The sequence below is a fragment of the Pezoporus occidentalis genome, unplaced genomic scaffold (assembly GCF_034315485.1).
Source record: "Pezoporus occidentalis ecotype Australia unplaced genomic scaffold, CSIRO_AGI_Poc_V1 ctg4, whole genome shotgun sequence".
NCBI lineage: Eukaryota > Metazoa > Chordata > Aves > Psittaciformes > Psittacidae > Pezoporus > Pezoporus occidentalis.
The window spans coordinates 22,109,446-22,123,205 of record NW_026915724.1 but is presented as its reverse complement, the minus strand read 5'-3'; the positions used below and the strand labels follow the sequence as shown (position 1 = coordinate 22,123,205).

The 13,760-nt window shown below is 37.6% G+C and overlaps 1 protein-coding gene across 4 annotated transcripts in view; it reads right to left on the bottom strand.

Annotated features, from left to right (window-relative positions):
* Positions 1 to 599: 599 nt before the first annotated feature.
* ANKRD12 (ankyrin repeat domain 12) overlaps positions 600 to 13,760 on the bottom strand; it is a 66,506-nt gene continuing 53,345 nt past the window's right edge. For 3 of the 4 annotated variants that reach the window (XM_062632973.1, XM_062632975.1, XM_062632974.1), the window contains 4 exons: positions 7,017 to 7,115; positions 5,250 to 5,393; positions 2,220 to 2,315; positions 600 to 1,876 (listed from right to left, as the gene is read on the bottom strand). In XM_062632973.1, the coding sequence (XP_062488957.1) occupies positions 1,691 to 1,876; positions 2,220 to 2,315; positions 5,250 to 5,393; positions 7,017 to 7,115 (525 nt within the window). In that variant the 3' untranslated portion in view covers positions 600 to 1,690. Of the gene's footprint in view, positions 1,877 to 2,219; positions 2,316 to 5,249; positions 5,394 to 7,016; positions 7,116 to 12,410; positions 12,872 to 13,760 lie in introns of those variants that run through there. The other variant, XM_062632976.1, reaches the window with a different exon arrangement.

Here is a 13,760-nt window from a genome sequence, read left to right as displayed (position 1 = left end):
CAGGTACCTAACAAATTAAAACTGGAAAAAAAAAGTTACAGGGCAGGAACCACATATTAATTGGGTTTACGGTGCTTGAGTTACTATTACTTTACTCTCGACTGGAACTAGCAGTGATGTGCACAAGAAAGGATCCTGCTATCCAGACAGTCCCTTCTTGTTCAATGCCTGTTTGCTCACCATCACAAGAAAGGTAAACTGGGCATTCATGCCAGCCTAAGGAGTATGTACTCTGTAGTAGTTCAAATAGTAATTAAACATCAGCTCCCACAAAGCACTTTACATTTCTTTTCCAGGTAACTGGGTCTGTTGCCTAAGCCCCATTTCTTTCAGAAGTAATTTCATGGACATCAGATCCCAAGCATTCCTGAATAATTTATGGGCTAGAGGGTAACAAATCTTTTTCATGAATATCTGTAGCCTCCTACTAATAAATAATTAACTCTCTGCTCATTAACAGGACTAAGGAAAAAAAACGGGCATTACATTTCACAACATGGGATTTCTTTTTCAGCTTTTCACTCAGCCTCTTTACGTACTTCAGGAATGTCAAGATGCGATATTGTATCAGTGTTACAATATTAAGAAACTCCAACTAATAACATGACCAATAAAATTTATTAAACATTGTATTTACAACTATTTACATATCCTTCCATAGATTAATATTAAAATAGACAATATACAATTTAAGAATTTTCATTCAAAGGCATTTTGTTGGAAAAAATAGGCTCTATTACGAGACCACCATATAAGAGCAAAACTTTTTTGTTTGCTTTACACAAAAATATTTTCAGTTTAGTAAGTCATAGTATGGCATCACAACAACAGACTAATATGAAATATGACTCTGTAGATATTACAGTTGTTAAGGTATTGGTTACTGAAGTAAAGGGGTTAGGAGTTCTGTGAAGCATGCAGTACAGTTCAGTTTCAGTTATTTTACAGTTATGGTGATGGAACAAGCAGCTAAATCAAATACATGCCATACAAAAGAAAAGAACTGCCAACCAGAAATACGCTACACTTAATAAAAAGTACAACTTTGGTCCAATAAAACATTAGACAAAAAACAGTTTTACAATTAAAAGTTCTATTTTATACAGGTTTGAACATTAATTACAAGACTATTTACATTTGCACAATATGTATAAAATAAATTATTTGAAAAGGAAGACAATCTTACATCTTTTTCTTTTTTTTTTTTCCCCAAAAAGAAAGCTGTACAGCAATTTACAAAATATAAGATAATAGACTATTTTCCTCCAAGTCTTATGTTTTCTTCCACAGGCTTGTTCATTGTTTTTCTGTGGGAGTCCAACTCTTAACTGCAGTTTCATAACACAAAGCTGTACAGCAGATTGTAAGTATCATTTGTTTTTTGGTGGCTGTTTCAGTTGTTAACAGCTTCCAGCGCTGTTAACTCACCATGTTTCGTCATCTTTTTCAGCAATAAGCTGTAAAGCTACAGGCAATTTTAAAATACAGATAATGCAGTTACTGGGAAACCGACTTGTTTGAACAAGAGGCTGTGCCACACATCTCTGAAGGAACACCCAAGTTATTGAGAAAGGTAGTATTCCACAGAATTAAGTGCTCTGTCTGAAAAAAAAATCCCCAAAGATTTGTGTATCACTGCACCTCAATCCCTAGTTGTCCCAGGGAAAGGGTGACCAGAAGATGCTGGCTGTCATATTGGTGCCAACTCAAAGTCATCGTTAACTTCAACAAGAGGAACATAAAACTCCTGAATGTCATAAATGCTGACAGATTTGTACGTAGCAGGATCGAGTTCCTGTAGTTTAAGCTGCCACTCCAGTCTCTGTACCGCGTTTAAAGCCGCTGCTTCGTGCTGCTGCCTCATCAAAAGGCACGTCTGTTTTAAAATTGAGAAAGAAGTTATTATATGAAAAAAATACTGCAACAAGTTTGAAATTAGAAGAAAAATCTAAAAGCCTCTCTGGTGGCAGTGAGTAATTTTCCCCACTAAGTATTCAGAAATTTGTAGATTATTCCATTACACCATGCAGCAAGAAAAATTTGTTTTTTATACAGCTACACCCTCCTTTGTGTTGCCCTTAAAACCTCTACAATAGCCTATGATATTGCATGCAAATCTACTATTTATTCATCTTGTCTTCACAGTCACTTTAGAGTTGTTGGGGGCTTTTTGTTGTGTTTGTTTTTTATTTTTGAAGTGGAAAGACAAAGAAACATACCTTTAATTTTTCAAACTTATCATCAACGTCCTGTAACCATGACATAAACTGTCTGCCATTAAATCGATCCCTTACCGATGTTTTGCTGTCATCAGCCTGCAAAAAATTATTCAAAGGATAAGTTATTTGATGAATCACTCTTAAACAGACTTTAAAACATGAAACTTCCTGTGTGGGATCTTCCTAAACAGTGCTTCAGATGGAAAAATAAACTCAAAGTATAGAGGTACATACGAGCTTAAATGTTGACCACCACCTTCACTGTGCGCCAGCTGCTCACTAAAGGTGGGTATTTTCAGATTCCCACAATCTGTTTACTGTACTCTGGTTTTGAAATTTAGAGTAGGAGGCTTAAAGATTTATGCCTTAAAGTCTTAATCAGTACAAGGCAGATCCTTCCATAAAATCGCTATCTCTTTGCTCTTTTAAAAATTCAGCCACAAATTATATTAATATTCCCTCAGGGAAAAGCAAAACATTTGTAAAGGAAAACTTAAGCAGCCTGACTTAACTGGGTACACAAGTGTTCAAAAGCTATAATAAAGAATATTTTTTCCATCAAAATCCTCAGAGGAGGTTAAAAAAAGAGAGCAGACATATATTATGTCCTGTGAATTATTATTTTTTTAAAGCTTTTTTAATAAGAATCTTGAATGTCACATCTGCCCGTTGTGAGAAAGCAGATACTCTACAGATAGTCCTAAAGCCAGACTATGCCAATGTAACGTTTAAATAATAACCACTAAATAGAACAAGCTGCTATTACTTTTCAGGGGGTGGGGGAAGAAAAATAGGACACTGCAGGAACTTGTACATTGTAGCAATGGGCAAGAACAGGAGGAAAACAAACCTGCAATGACAGAAGTTTCTAGAAAATAGCTAAGATTTCAGGTATCAAGGACAGCTGCACAGGTTGGTTGTACAAAGAGCCCTCAACAACACTTGTCCGGTAACCCTGAACCATAGCATAGGCATTCAGGTGAGCTGTGACCAGCTAACGGTCTATTCACCAGAAACTTGGGTTGTTTTCCCTCCCCCATCTTTGCTCTGGCCCATATGAGTGCCAAGTACAGTTCCCAAGGTCTGCCCAACACGTGCAGCCGTAAAGGCAAGCCTCCAAAAACCCAGAAACCCCATAAAACCAGCTCTGAGGTGGTCATTTTCCTGCAAAATAAACCAGACCTTTTATCAAAAATCTCTGGCAGCTATTTGCTCAAATACTTGAAAAATTCATCAGAAATGTTTCTCCATTGTAGAACAAAACTAAGAGTTGTTAGCAGGATAAAAGCTAAGCGGGAGAACGTACTACAAGATAATGGTTTCTTACGCATCTACATTCTTCCCACCAAGCAAATTTAAATCAAAGCATTAAGTTGATAATTTAAAACACTGACTTCAATTATAATTAAAAAATATATTTAATTCTTTGCTGAACGTTATGTGCAGTATTATAATTTTGTAAGAAAAGTTAACACAGACTGAACCACAAAGCTGTTAAGGCAGTAAGGGGGAAGGAGAGGCATTTTACTACTACTGCTGTTCTCTTAATGGTCAAAAAAAGCTGCAGTACCTGGTGTGGAGGGAGAGGTAGGAACCACAACTGCTCCCCCAGTAAAGATTCCTTTTGTTTCACAAAATTCAAATGTAGAATCAGTTTATTTAAAATCGGTTGTAAAATGTTAACTATAAAATGCAGTTATGTGCATAAAAATCAGATGTACCTCAAATTTCTAAAAAGTTGAGGGCCTCTAAATTGGGGCAGAAAAAAGCCAAGCACATTCTGAACTTCAGAACTAACAATGATGGTATGTGGACTGTTAATGGAAGAGAAAAATCTATTTTTTGCCCTAACAAATGTACTAAGGAAATAATGACTTAAAAATTTGTTGGTATAAAGCAGTATAAAGCTTAAAATGGAAGAACAATACACTCCCCATAAACTGCTATCTCTTGCTGAATCACCTAGTTGTGCATAGCTCTAGTTCTTTAAAGACAGGGAAAAAACATAGCAGCAGACTGAGGAAACACTGAAAGCTATAATAATTCTATAAAGGGCTCTGGGACTAAAGTGGAATCTCACACATGTTGGAAATGTAAGTGTTCCATTTAAAAATGCCCAACATCCAATGCATCAACACTTTTATTGCCCCCAAATCATCAAATTTCTTCCTTCCATTATTTGTGCTCCTTACAGTCACCAAAACAGGTGCTGAATGCTGTTTTCATTTTTTGTTAGCAGCCTTGTTCACAAAATACTGATATACAAATATACAAAACACACAAAATTCATGGTGTAATTTCAAGACCATGAAATTACATTCTCTTAGAAACAGAGCTGCAGCAAATCTCTGAGTGGTAGTCCATGAAAGGTATGCAGATTATAAAGTACACTGCTCATTTTATGTTTTAATCAGGACTAAGTACCAACACTGGACACATAAATAACATGGTGCATTTAAATAATATGGAGCTCGAGGTGATTTTAAAGAAATAGCATTGGATATTTCACTGCTGGTCATCTGATTTTCATGGCACAGTTGTAATGGCTGCCTTAGAGAAAGAAGAAAAGTATAATGTGAATACCTCCACAAATCATTTCCAGACTTCACAAACCAATCTCATCACTTCACACACTACTGCATTCCGATTCTCTGGACTACTGACAAAAATGATCCTACGTTCTGCAAATATTTTTTTGTTGTTGTTGAAGTTATATTTGTAAGCTTCCAAAATATGTTCTGTTTATGACTGATTTAATAAAAATCACCAGAAAAATGTTCACAATTTATCCTTTTCATAATCTTTGGAAGTGGAAGAAAACCAGACATGGTGCAAAACAAAAAAACAGTGTACATATATCCATATCCTCTTGTTACTGAACACCCAAATGAAGCCTAATCAAAGGAGCAGTCTATAGTGTGCAAAATTTTATTTCCAGGCAACTCAATGACAACTTCAGTAAAGGAACAGAATTCTCTCCAAACACTCCTTTTGACCTTTTTGTTTGAAACTCTGAAATACATTCTTTACCTGAGCATCTGGAGGCACATTATAAACTTCAGCATCCAGCAGAACAGTGCAGGCACTGAATGGTAGTGTTTGATTATTTAGCGTTCTTGCTGCTCGATGATGAACACGTAGAACTTCTTGCTCGTTAGAAACAATAAGCTTTTCCTAATTGAAAAGACATCACTATATAAGTATACATTTGGTAAATTAAGCATTTCAGCTGGATTCATTAAAATTCCCATTTCTTTTTAGGGTTTATACTTTTGAACAGTGTGAGAAATGGGCCAGTGGAGGGAGGAGCAGTTGTTTATCTGATCAAATCCAAAATTTCAACTTAATGATGCAAAGAGTGTTCCCTGCATGTCAGAACAGAAAATACCTTCTCTTCCACCACCACTGCTGGCAGCAGGTCAGGCCCAGGTTTTCCACCCAGTGCCACTGAGGCAAGTTCTAGTTGATGAAGAAGGTGAAAGATGAAAGGTATGAGGAGCACAGGGTTGGGATATAGGTTTGTGAGTGTCAACTGAATTAAGATTTTTGTCACATGCTTGTCGTACCAGGCAAAATGGCCAAACATACTGAAGCAGAAATATAATTTGTAGGAGAATTTAATTTTATTAAAAAAAAAAAAAACACACACAAAAAAAAACACCAAAAACCCAAACCAAACCAAAACAAAAAAACCATGCAGAAACTCCATAAATTCATAGCTGGACAAAGATTCTTTCCTGAACCAATACAAGAAAATAGAGCTTACTTGGCCAAACTTGACTTACAGTTCTATAAAGTAGATCTGATTGGAAGGACAGTCTGAGCAAACTAACTAGAAATATGCAGAATTTTAAAAGACAGAAATTAATGTACATGCTGTGTTTACTGCTCTGCAACATAATGGCTCTGATTTTTATCAGAAGAAAAGAAGGTGGATTACAGAAAGCTCGGAAAACAGAAAAAGCAGCATCTTTCCCTTGGTTACAATTAATTTCTTTTCAGTCAGAACTTGAACCATGTTTACATTCTTTGTGCTTGTTATTTTATACCTAGCTTTACACTGAAATGCCTCCCAATGTGGTTAGTTAAGCCACAATGAAATCAACTTAACCAAAATGTACTTCATTGGGTTTTAATGAGCCTGCTGCTTATACAACCCTGTGGAAATATTTAAGATACATTATAGGTGAGAAAGCGGTCCTGTCTATATTCACAAGCAATCTGGCTCGCAATACTGACAAGACATCTAAAGCTAGCTGTCAAAGAGAAAGGTTTGGGCACCATAAAAATAAAGAATACTCTTAAATCAGGAATATTTTCTCAATATCTGAGTTCATATTTAGTCAAGCCTATGGATGCAGTTCTAACATAATTTTAGGCTGTTTTTGCAAGCAGAATATTGCAAGTAATGTTTTAGTCTTAAAGCCACATATGTCTACTACCAATACAGAATATGTTCTTGTTTCAATTCATTTAACTCAGTTACTTTGGTTCAGAGTCTACAACCATTACAAGCTTTCAAAGCTAGAATCTGAAGCTTTCTTCCCACTTCTCACTGCCTCTGGGAAAAATCTGGGTCACATGTTAGAGCAATTAAAGGAAAAAGCTGCTATCTTACTAGCTTAAGTATTCTGCTAAGGCATTTTTTTTTTATTTACAAGTCTCTCCAATTCATAAATTTGGATAGAAGGCAGATTACTTCTAAAGTAATGTCAAACTGAGCAAATGTCCATTGAAAAATGAAAACCCCTAAAGCTTAAAGTTGGGAAATACAAGAATAAATTACTTTAGCCTTACCCTTTCAATACTGTGCTGCAAACGTAGTTTCATCCTTACAACCTCCTGTTGTTTAAATAGTTCCTTAAGCGGGTCTGACAGTGAGGGAGGTGGGGTAATCTGTGGAAAAAGTGTTAATATACAATATAGTGAATATTTAACATATGTTTTTATGTATTTAACATATGCTTAATACTGTTTATATGATTTGGGCTTTTATTTTTAAAAAGCAAAACAACCATAAGCAAGGTATTTTTTAGGGAAAATATGAATTTTGTACATTCCATTAATTATATGGCTTCAGCCCATTTGCAATAAAAGGTTTAAAGGATTCTTTGCCATAAAGTTAATAAAGCTGACTGAAATGGCATTTCGAACTGTTTACTGCTTTTAACCAGTCATTGTCAGCATGCCATAGCTGTTCTTTAAAAGGGCTATACATTAGAACATCGTAAAAATACAGCTTGCTTTCAATTTTAAAGACTTTCAAGCACAACTGTTCATTTTGAGAAGTTAAAAGCTGCCTAACCAAATACAAGAGCATATATATGGCATAAAAGATAACCAACCATCTTCCTAATTTTATAATGATGCAGAACACAGGCAAGCACAAAAAACCCATTACAGGCCAGGCAGTGGCTTAGAAGTGTTTCTTCCTGTCAGTTATTCAAATAAGATTTTTTTAAAGGCCTATGCCTAAAAAAAAAAAAAAAAAGATTATAAAAAGAAAAGTCACACAGTGAGTGAGCTATCAACACTATTACTGATGGGATATACTCCAAACATTTTGCATGTCTAGTCAATTAAAGTATTACTGTATGGTATTACTGACCAGACCGAGCTGTATGACAAAAACTGTAAAGGCACCTGGAGCCCTCATGGCAACTGCAGAAACCAGAAGTTTCTTGAGAAGTAACTAATAAACATTTTGGGAGTTTTAACGCTCCATGCAAAGTTTACTTTTCTCTATGCAAGTTCTGCCTGACAGTTCAGCATGGTTTTTAACAACTACTAGATGTAAGAACGTTGGTATTGCTTTGGAAAGACTGATGAAAACTAAATAAAACATTGCTTACTACCACTGATGCTCAGAAACCACAGCTGAAATATATACCTACAGGTGTTTCCACTCCACCTTGTACCTCATAAAAAACACAAAGACAGAAATCACTCTATTCAATAATATGCATCCTGCAACTATCAAGAAATACTAAATCCATTATGAAAATATGGACACACTGTATTATTAGTACCAATCTTGCCCCATGCACTCCAATAACAAAGTGATTTACCTACCAAAAGTTACTCAATTATTGTTATCTTGGCAAATTATTTCAGGACAAGCTTTTCCCCCAGTGGAAGTTAGCCAATATCTTTGAAGTTAAAGAACATACAGAATAACTAATTGTGATTCATTCCTTAAGTTACTATTTCGTATAAAATGACATTCAACTCCTTCACTTTTCAAGCTACTAAACAAGATACACTTCACTCTTCCCAACAAAACAGTTTGGCTTCCAAACCAGTGAGTAATGCTTATGGCATGTGCCATTTGGTATAAGTCATCAGCACTAAAAACAAAAAAACACAACAACAACAAAAAAAAAAAACAAATCACAAACATCTACTGGAAGAATCAGTCTTAGTCATAACTGATAGCAATGTGTTTAAGTTTAGCTTGAGAGATACTGCAGTCTAGTTTTGCCTGGAAAGTTTGGATTCACAGCACAGTGCAACAATGCTGTCATAGTCTTTCAATAAAATAAGATGCTTGTAACACCACCAAACTTTTACCTAATTACTTTTACCAAACCCCAAAGATCTCTCAAAAATCCCAGTGCTTTTGCTGAGAGGGAAGCTCACCACATAAGCGGCAAGATAACCTGTCTATAAAGAGGGTTCGAGTTTATGCATCCAAGTTAGTCAGAAATAAAGCTCCCCCTGCCGGCCGGAGGCACTGCGTCTCGATAAGGGAAGCAAACTTTCTGGCCTCAAAGGAAAATGAAGTTAAAGATTTCAAGGCAAGAACAGCCAGAGGAGCCTCTTGATCTTCTAGTCAAAGAGACGGTTATTAAAGAGACTGCAAAAAACGTGTAGGGAAAATACAAACATGTATGCTGAACTTGAAAGAACAGAGCATGAAGCTGAATGCCACGAGGAAAAGTTGACCTCAGCTTTTTTGTATAAACAAAACCAATTATCGCAAGTAGTTCCTTAAAGGCTCAGACTCCATACAGACATGAAGGATACAAAGAGGCCCTGCCTTCTCTTACCCCACCCATAAAAGGCAGACAGAACTCAGCCTCTCACCTCCCTGCTTCTCTTCACAAGAAGGCAGCCATCGTACATAGCTGAAGTTCAAGACATGCCCTTACCATCTCCAACACATGAAAATCAATTAAGAAAGTTTCCTGCAGGCCTTGCATCCTTCATAACAACTACAACAAAACCAGCAGCTCCTCACTCTACAAACATTCAATTCTCATTTCTGCCAGTTATAAAAAAAAAGCAACACTGAAGCTAATTCAGATTCACACGTACACAATTTTTCCACAATTATTTTCACACATCCCTCTCCACCTCCCCTCACCCATGCCACCCAAAATTGACAAGCCTGCTCTACCGCTATAATATTTCATGCACTTAGGAAGCAAAGTTCTGGTAACACCACTAAAATAAGCTTTTACCACTTAAGTTTCTACAGCAGTGGCTGAAAGACTGGACAGAATCCCTTTTACTAGAAACATATCTGTTAGATAGCCATCAGAAGCTGGAAATGAATCACCCGGGTATCTCTTTTCAGGAGGCAGCACAGATAAAGATGACTGAACCCCGCAGAACATACTGATGTAGCAATCTGAAAGGTAACATAGCTAAGTACAATTTAAATTTACTCTCTTAGAAGACTGAGATTTGTTGCCCTCTGTTTTGAACTGAGCTGGTGTCCAATATCTTGTCTTCTATTTGCATTGGAGAGAGGGAAGCTACAATTCATACGTGACTATCCTTACAGCCTGAGGTGATATGGGTTATAAATTACAGTATGTAAACAAGGCTGTGGAAATCAAACTTAAGTGCACCATCTCCTAGTTCCCACCTACAGGATGTCTGAAGTTCATCAGATAAACTATAGTGCATCATTAAAATTCCAGTGCAGAGAACAGTTTGTTAAACAAACTATTCTGAGTCTCAGAGTGTCAGAGCTAAATATATTGTCTTCACCTAGACCTTCACACAGTGATATCTAACATACAGCAATAATTTAAGAAAGAGTATCTACCTTCCTATAGCCTATGTAAATTAATGAGGCAAAACTCAGGCTGGCAGAGCATCATGAAAGAACCATTAAAGGTCAACAGTGGCAAACTAAAATTATTAAATTCTATACACAAGCAAACCCTGCACAGACATTAAATCTGAACTACTAATAACTTTTAAAATTCTATCTTTTTATTTCTGGAAACAAACATCATTAATTTTATCAAACTTGTGCATTTATGCAAGTGACAGTAATTAAATAAAACATTTAGCTGCACCGTAGATGATTTTTCAAACAAGCAAAACTAAAATGCTTAAAATACTTCCCTCTAGATTAAAACTCATGCTGCTTTCTTACACTTTACTCCTAATGGAAATAAACACCCATTTCCTAATCATTTATTTGGGCTTCTCAGAATTTTTTGCCCTCCCTTCTGCCTGAAACAAAAAGCTCTATCTGCTTCTTCTACAACTATAGAAGACTAGCAATACCATGAAAGCATATACAAAACAAGTGACATTTTAAACAGAATCACAGAATGGTTTGGGTTGGAAAAGACCTTAAAGATCATCTAGTTCTATCCCCGCTGCCACACACAGGGACACCTTCCACTAGACGAGGTTGCTCAAAGCCCCATCCAACCTGGCCTTTAACATGGCCAGGGACAGGGCAGCCACACCTGTGGGCAACCTGTTCCAGTGCTTCACCACTGTCATGATAAAGAATTTCTTCTTAATATCTAATCTAAACCTATCCTCTTTCAATTTTAAACCATTACCCCTTGTCCTACCTCTGCATGCCCTTGTAAAAAGTACCACTCAAGCTGTCAAGGTCCCTCTGGATGACATCCCTTCCCTCCAGCATGTCGACCACACCACACACCTTGCTATCGTTGGCAAACTTGCTGAGGGTACACTCAATCCATGCTGATGACAAAGATGCTGAACAGTGCCAGTCCCAACACCAACCCATGAGGAATGCCCCTCATTACTGGTCTCCATTTGGACAATGAGCTGGTAACCACAACCTTTTAAGCATGACTATCCAGCCAAATCCGTATCCACCGAGTGGCCCATCTGTCAAATCCATACTTCTCCAGTTTAGAGAGAACGATTTCATGCAGGACAGTGTCAAATGCTTTGCACAAGTCCAGGTAAATGGCATCAGTTAAGCTCTTCCTTTATCTACCAATGTCATAACCCCATCGGAGAATGCCACCAAATTTGTCAGGCACGATTCACCCTTAGTGAAGCTGTCATCAATCACCTCTTTGTCTTCCATGTGCCTTAGCACAGTTTCCAGGAGGATCTACTTCATGATCTTGCCAGGCACTGAGGTTGACTGGCCTGTAGTTTCCCAGGTCTTCCTGTATTCCTTTTCTAAAAATGGGAGTGTTTCCCCCATATCTGGTCTCCTGAAGTCCAGGAGCCCTCTTTGCTACCCTAAGAATCTTGAACTCCACCATTTCATGGTCACTACAGCCAAGGCTGCCCTCAAGCTTCACACTTCTCACCAGCCCTTTCCCGTTTATGAGAACAAGGTCTAGCATAGTCCCTTTTCTTTTTGGCTCCTCTATCACTTGCAGAAGGAAGTTATCATCAACCTCCTGGATTACTTATGCCCTCCTGTGTTGTCCCTCCAACAGATGCTGGGGTGGTTGAAGTCTGCCATGAGGATCAGGACTTACGAATGTGAGGCTGCTCCTATCTGTCTATAGAGGGCCTCATCCACTCAGTCTTCCTATAACAGACCCCCACTATAATGTCACCTGTCCCTGTCCCCCCTTTAGTCCTGATCCAAAATCTCTTGTTCAACTCCACATCCATCCCCAGGCAGAGCTCTGCACACTACAGCTGGTCATTGACACAGAGGGCGACACCCCCTCCTCATCTCCCCTGCCTGTCCTTCCTGAAGAGCCTGTATCCTTCCAACACTCCAATCATAGGAGCCATCCCAGCCTCTGTGATGCCAATAGGATCACAGCCCTGCGGGTGTGTGCATGTCTCTTAACTCCTCTTATTTTTTTCCCCATGCTGGGTGTGTTTGCATAGAGGCAGTACATTCATTTGCATAGAGGCAGTACATTCACTTGCATAGAGGCAATTAGCACCAGAACATGTATGTACAGGGAAGCAACCCAGAAATCAAAATGAGATAAAAACTCAGTAAGTGTGATCCTTCAAGTACATATGCACGTTTTTCTAAACTTTTTTAGAGATTTTTCTTTACAAGAAGTAATTAAAAGCCATTCAGAATGGGGAGCATCCACTCATCTCTGATGTTTTCTGAACCTAAGTTACCCAAGAATTTGCACTACCCCATTACCTAAATTATTTTCATGAACTAGAGAGTCTCTATTGTGCACAGCAAGAGAGACAGGAAGGATGTATGAAGCAGTGCTTTAATATCAAGTCAATAACTCTCCCTTTTTTATAGTGCCTACACATATTTCCATTTATGACAGGGAAATGAATTCTATTGCCCAGATAGAAGATGGACCAGGGAAAAATATATGCCTTGCTTCTTCTCTTTCCGCTTATCCAAGATTAAACACTGAAGTGTGACGCCCAAGCAGTAAGTTGTATCTTGGAAACAGTATGTACTTGACTAGCAGCTGCTATTAAAAAAAAAAAAGAAATTAAAAATCCTCTGCTTCTAGGGATAAAGATATATTACAGAAGCTGCAACAGCTACTGAGAAAGACTGGTAGACTGGGGAAAGCTGACAGCCTGATACACTGCAGCAATGCTTATGATACATCCTAGTTCACTTGCAGACCAAGGGAACCCACATCTTTCCTCAGACTATAATTGATCTACTAATTACAAAGAACTGTGGTCACCATCAAATAAGAGAGAACTCAATAGAAAGAGGATGCACATATTAATTCTCTCAGGCAGAAATAGGGGTCAGACTGGAAAAATGAGAAGGAACAGCTTATATGGGGGATTATGATTACCTCTGAATGAAGCAAACATTTTTCAATTTTATATATTAGACTTGTGTGCATTGCTAAATCAAAAAAATCTTCAACTCTATTGGAAAAAGCTAAGGCAACATCTCAAACAGGGGCAAGTTATCTTAAATGAGTCAACTTCGCAACTACTCCATTCAGAAATACTGAAACTCAGACTTCTCCTAACTTGATGCATATTAAGTAACAGGCATACAATCAACTTCTGCTGAATTCTAACATTACCAAGCTACTGTATGTCAGCCAAACAACTACTTTAGGAAATCAAATATGTGGTCTCAGCCAATTTTAGCTATTATGTGTGTTAACTTAAACCATTCAAACAGGCTTAAGCTTATATGTTTTACCTCAGAACCAGAACCATTTAAGTGAATTAGGTAAATAGGTGGAAAAATAGAAAACCTCCTACTCCCAGGAGTGAAAGTACTTCAGAAAACCCTCAATGTGCAATGTTTCAGGTCTCCCGTCCCCCATATAGAACAATAAGCACAGAACCAGGTGTGCTGAGGAGCAAAGAAAGGAAATACAATTC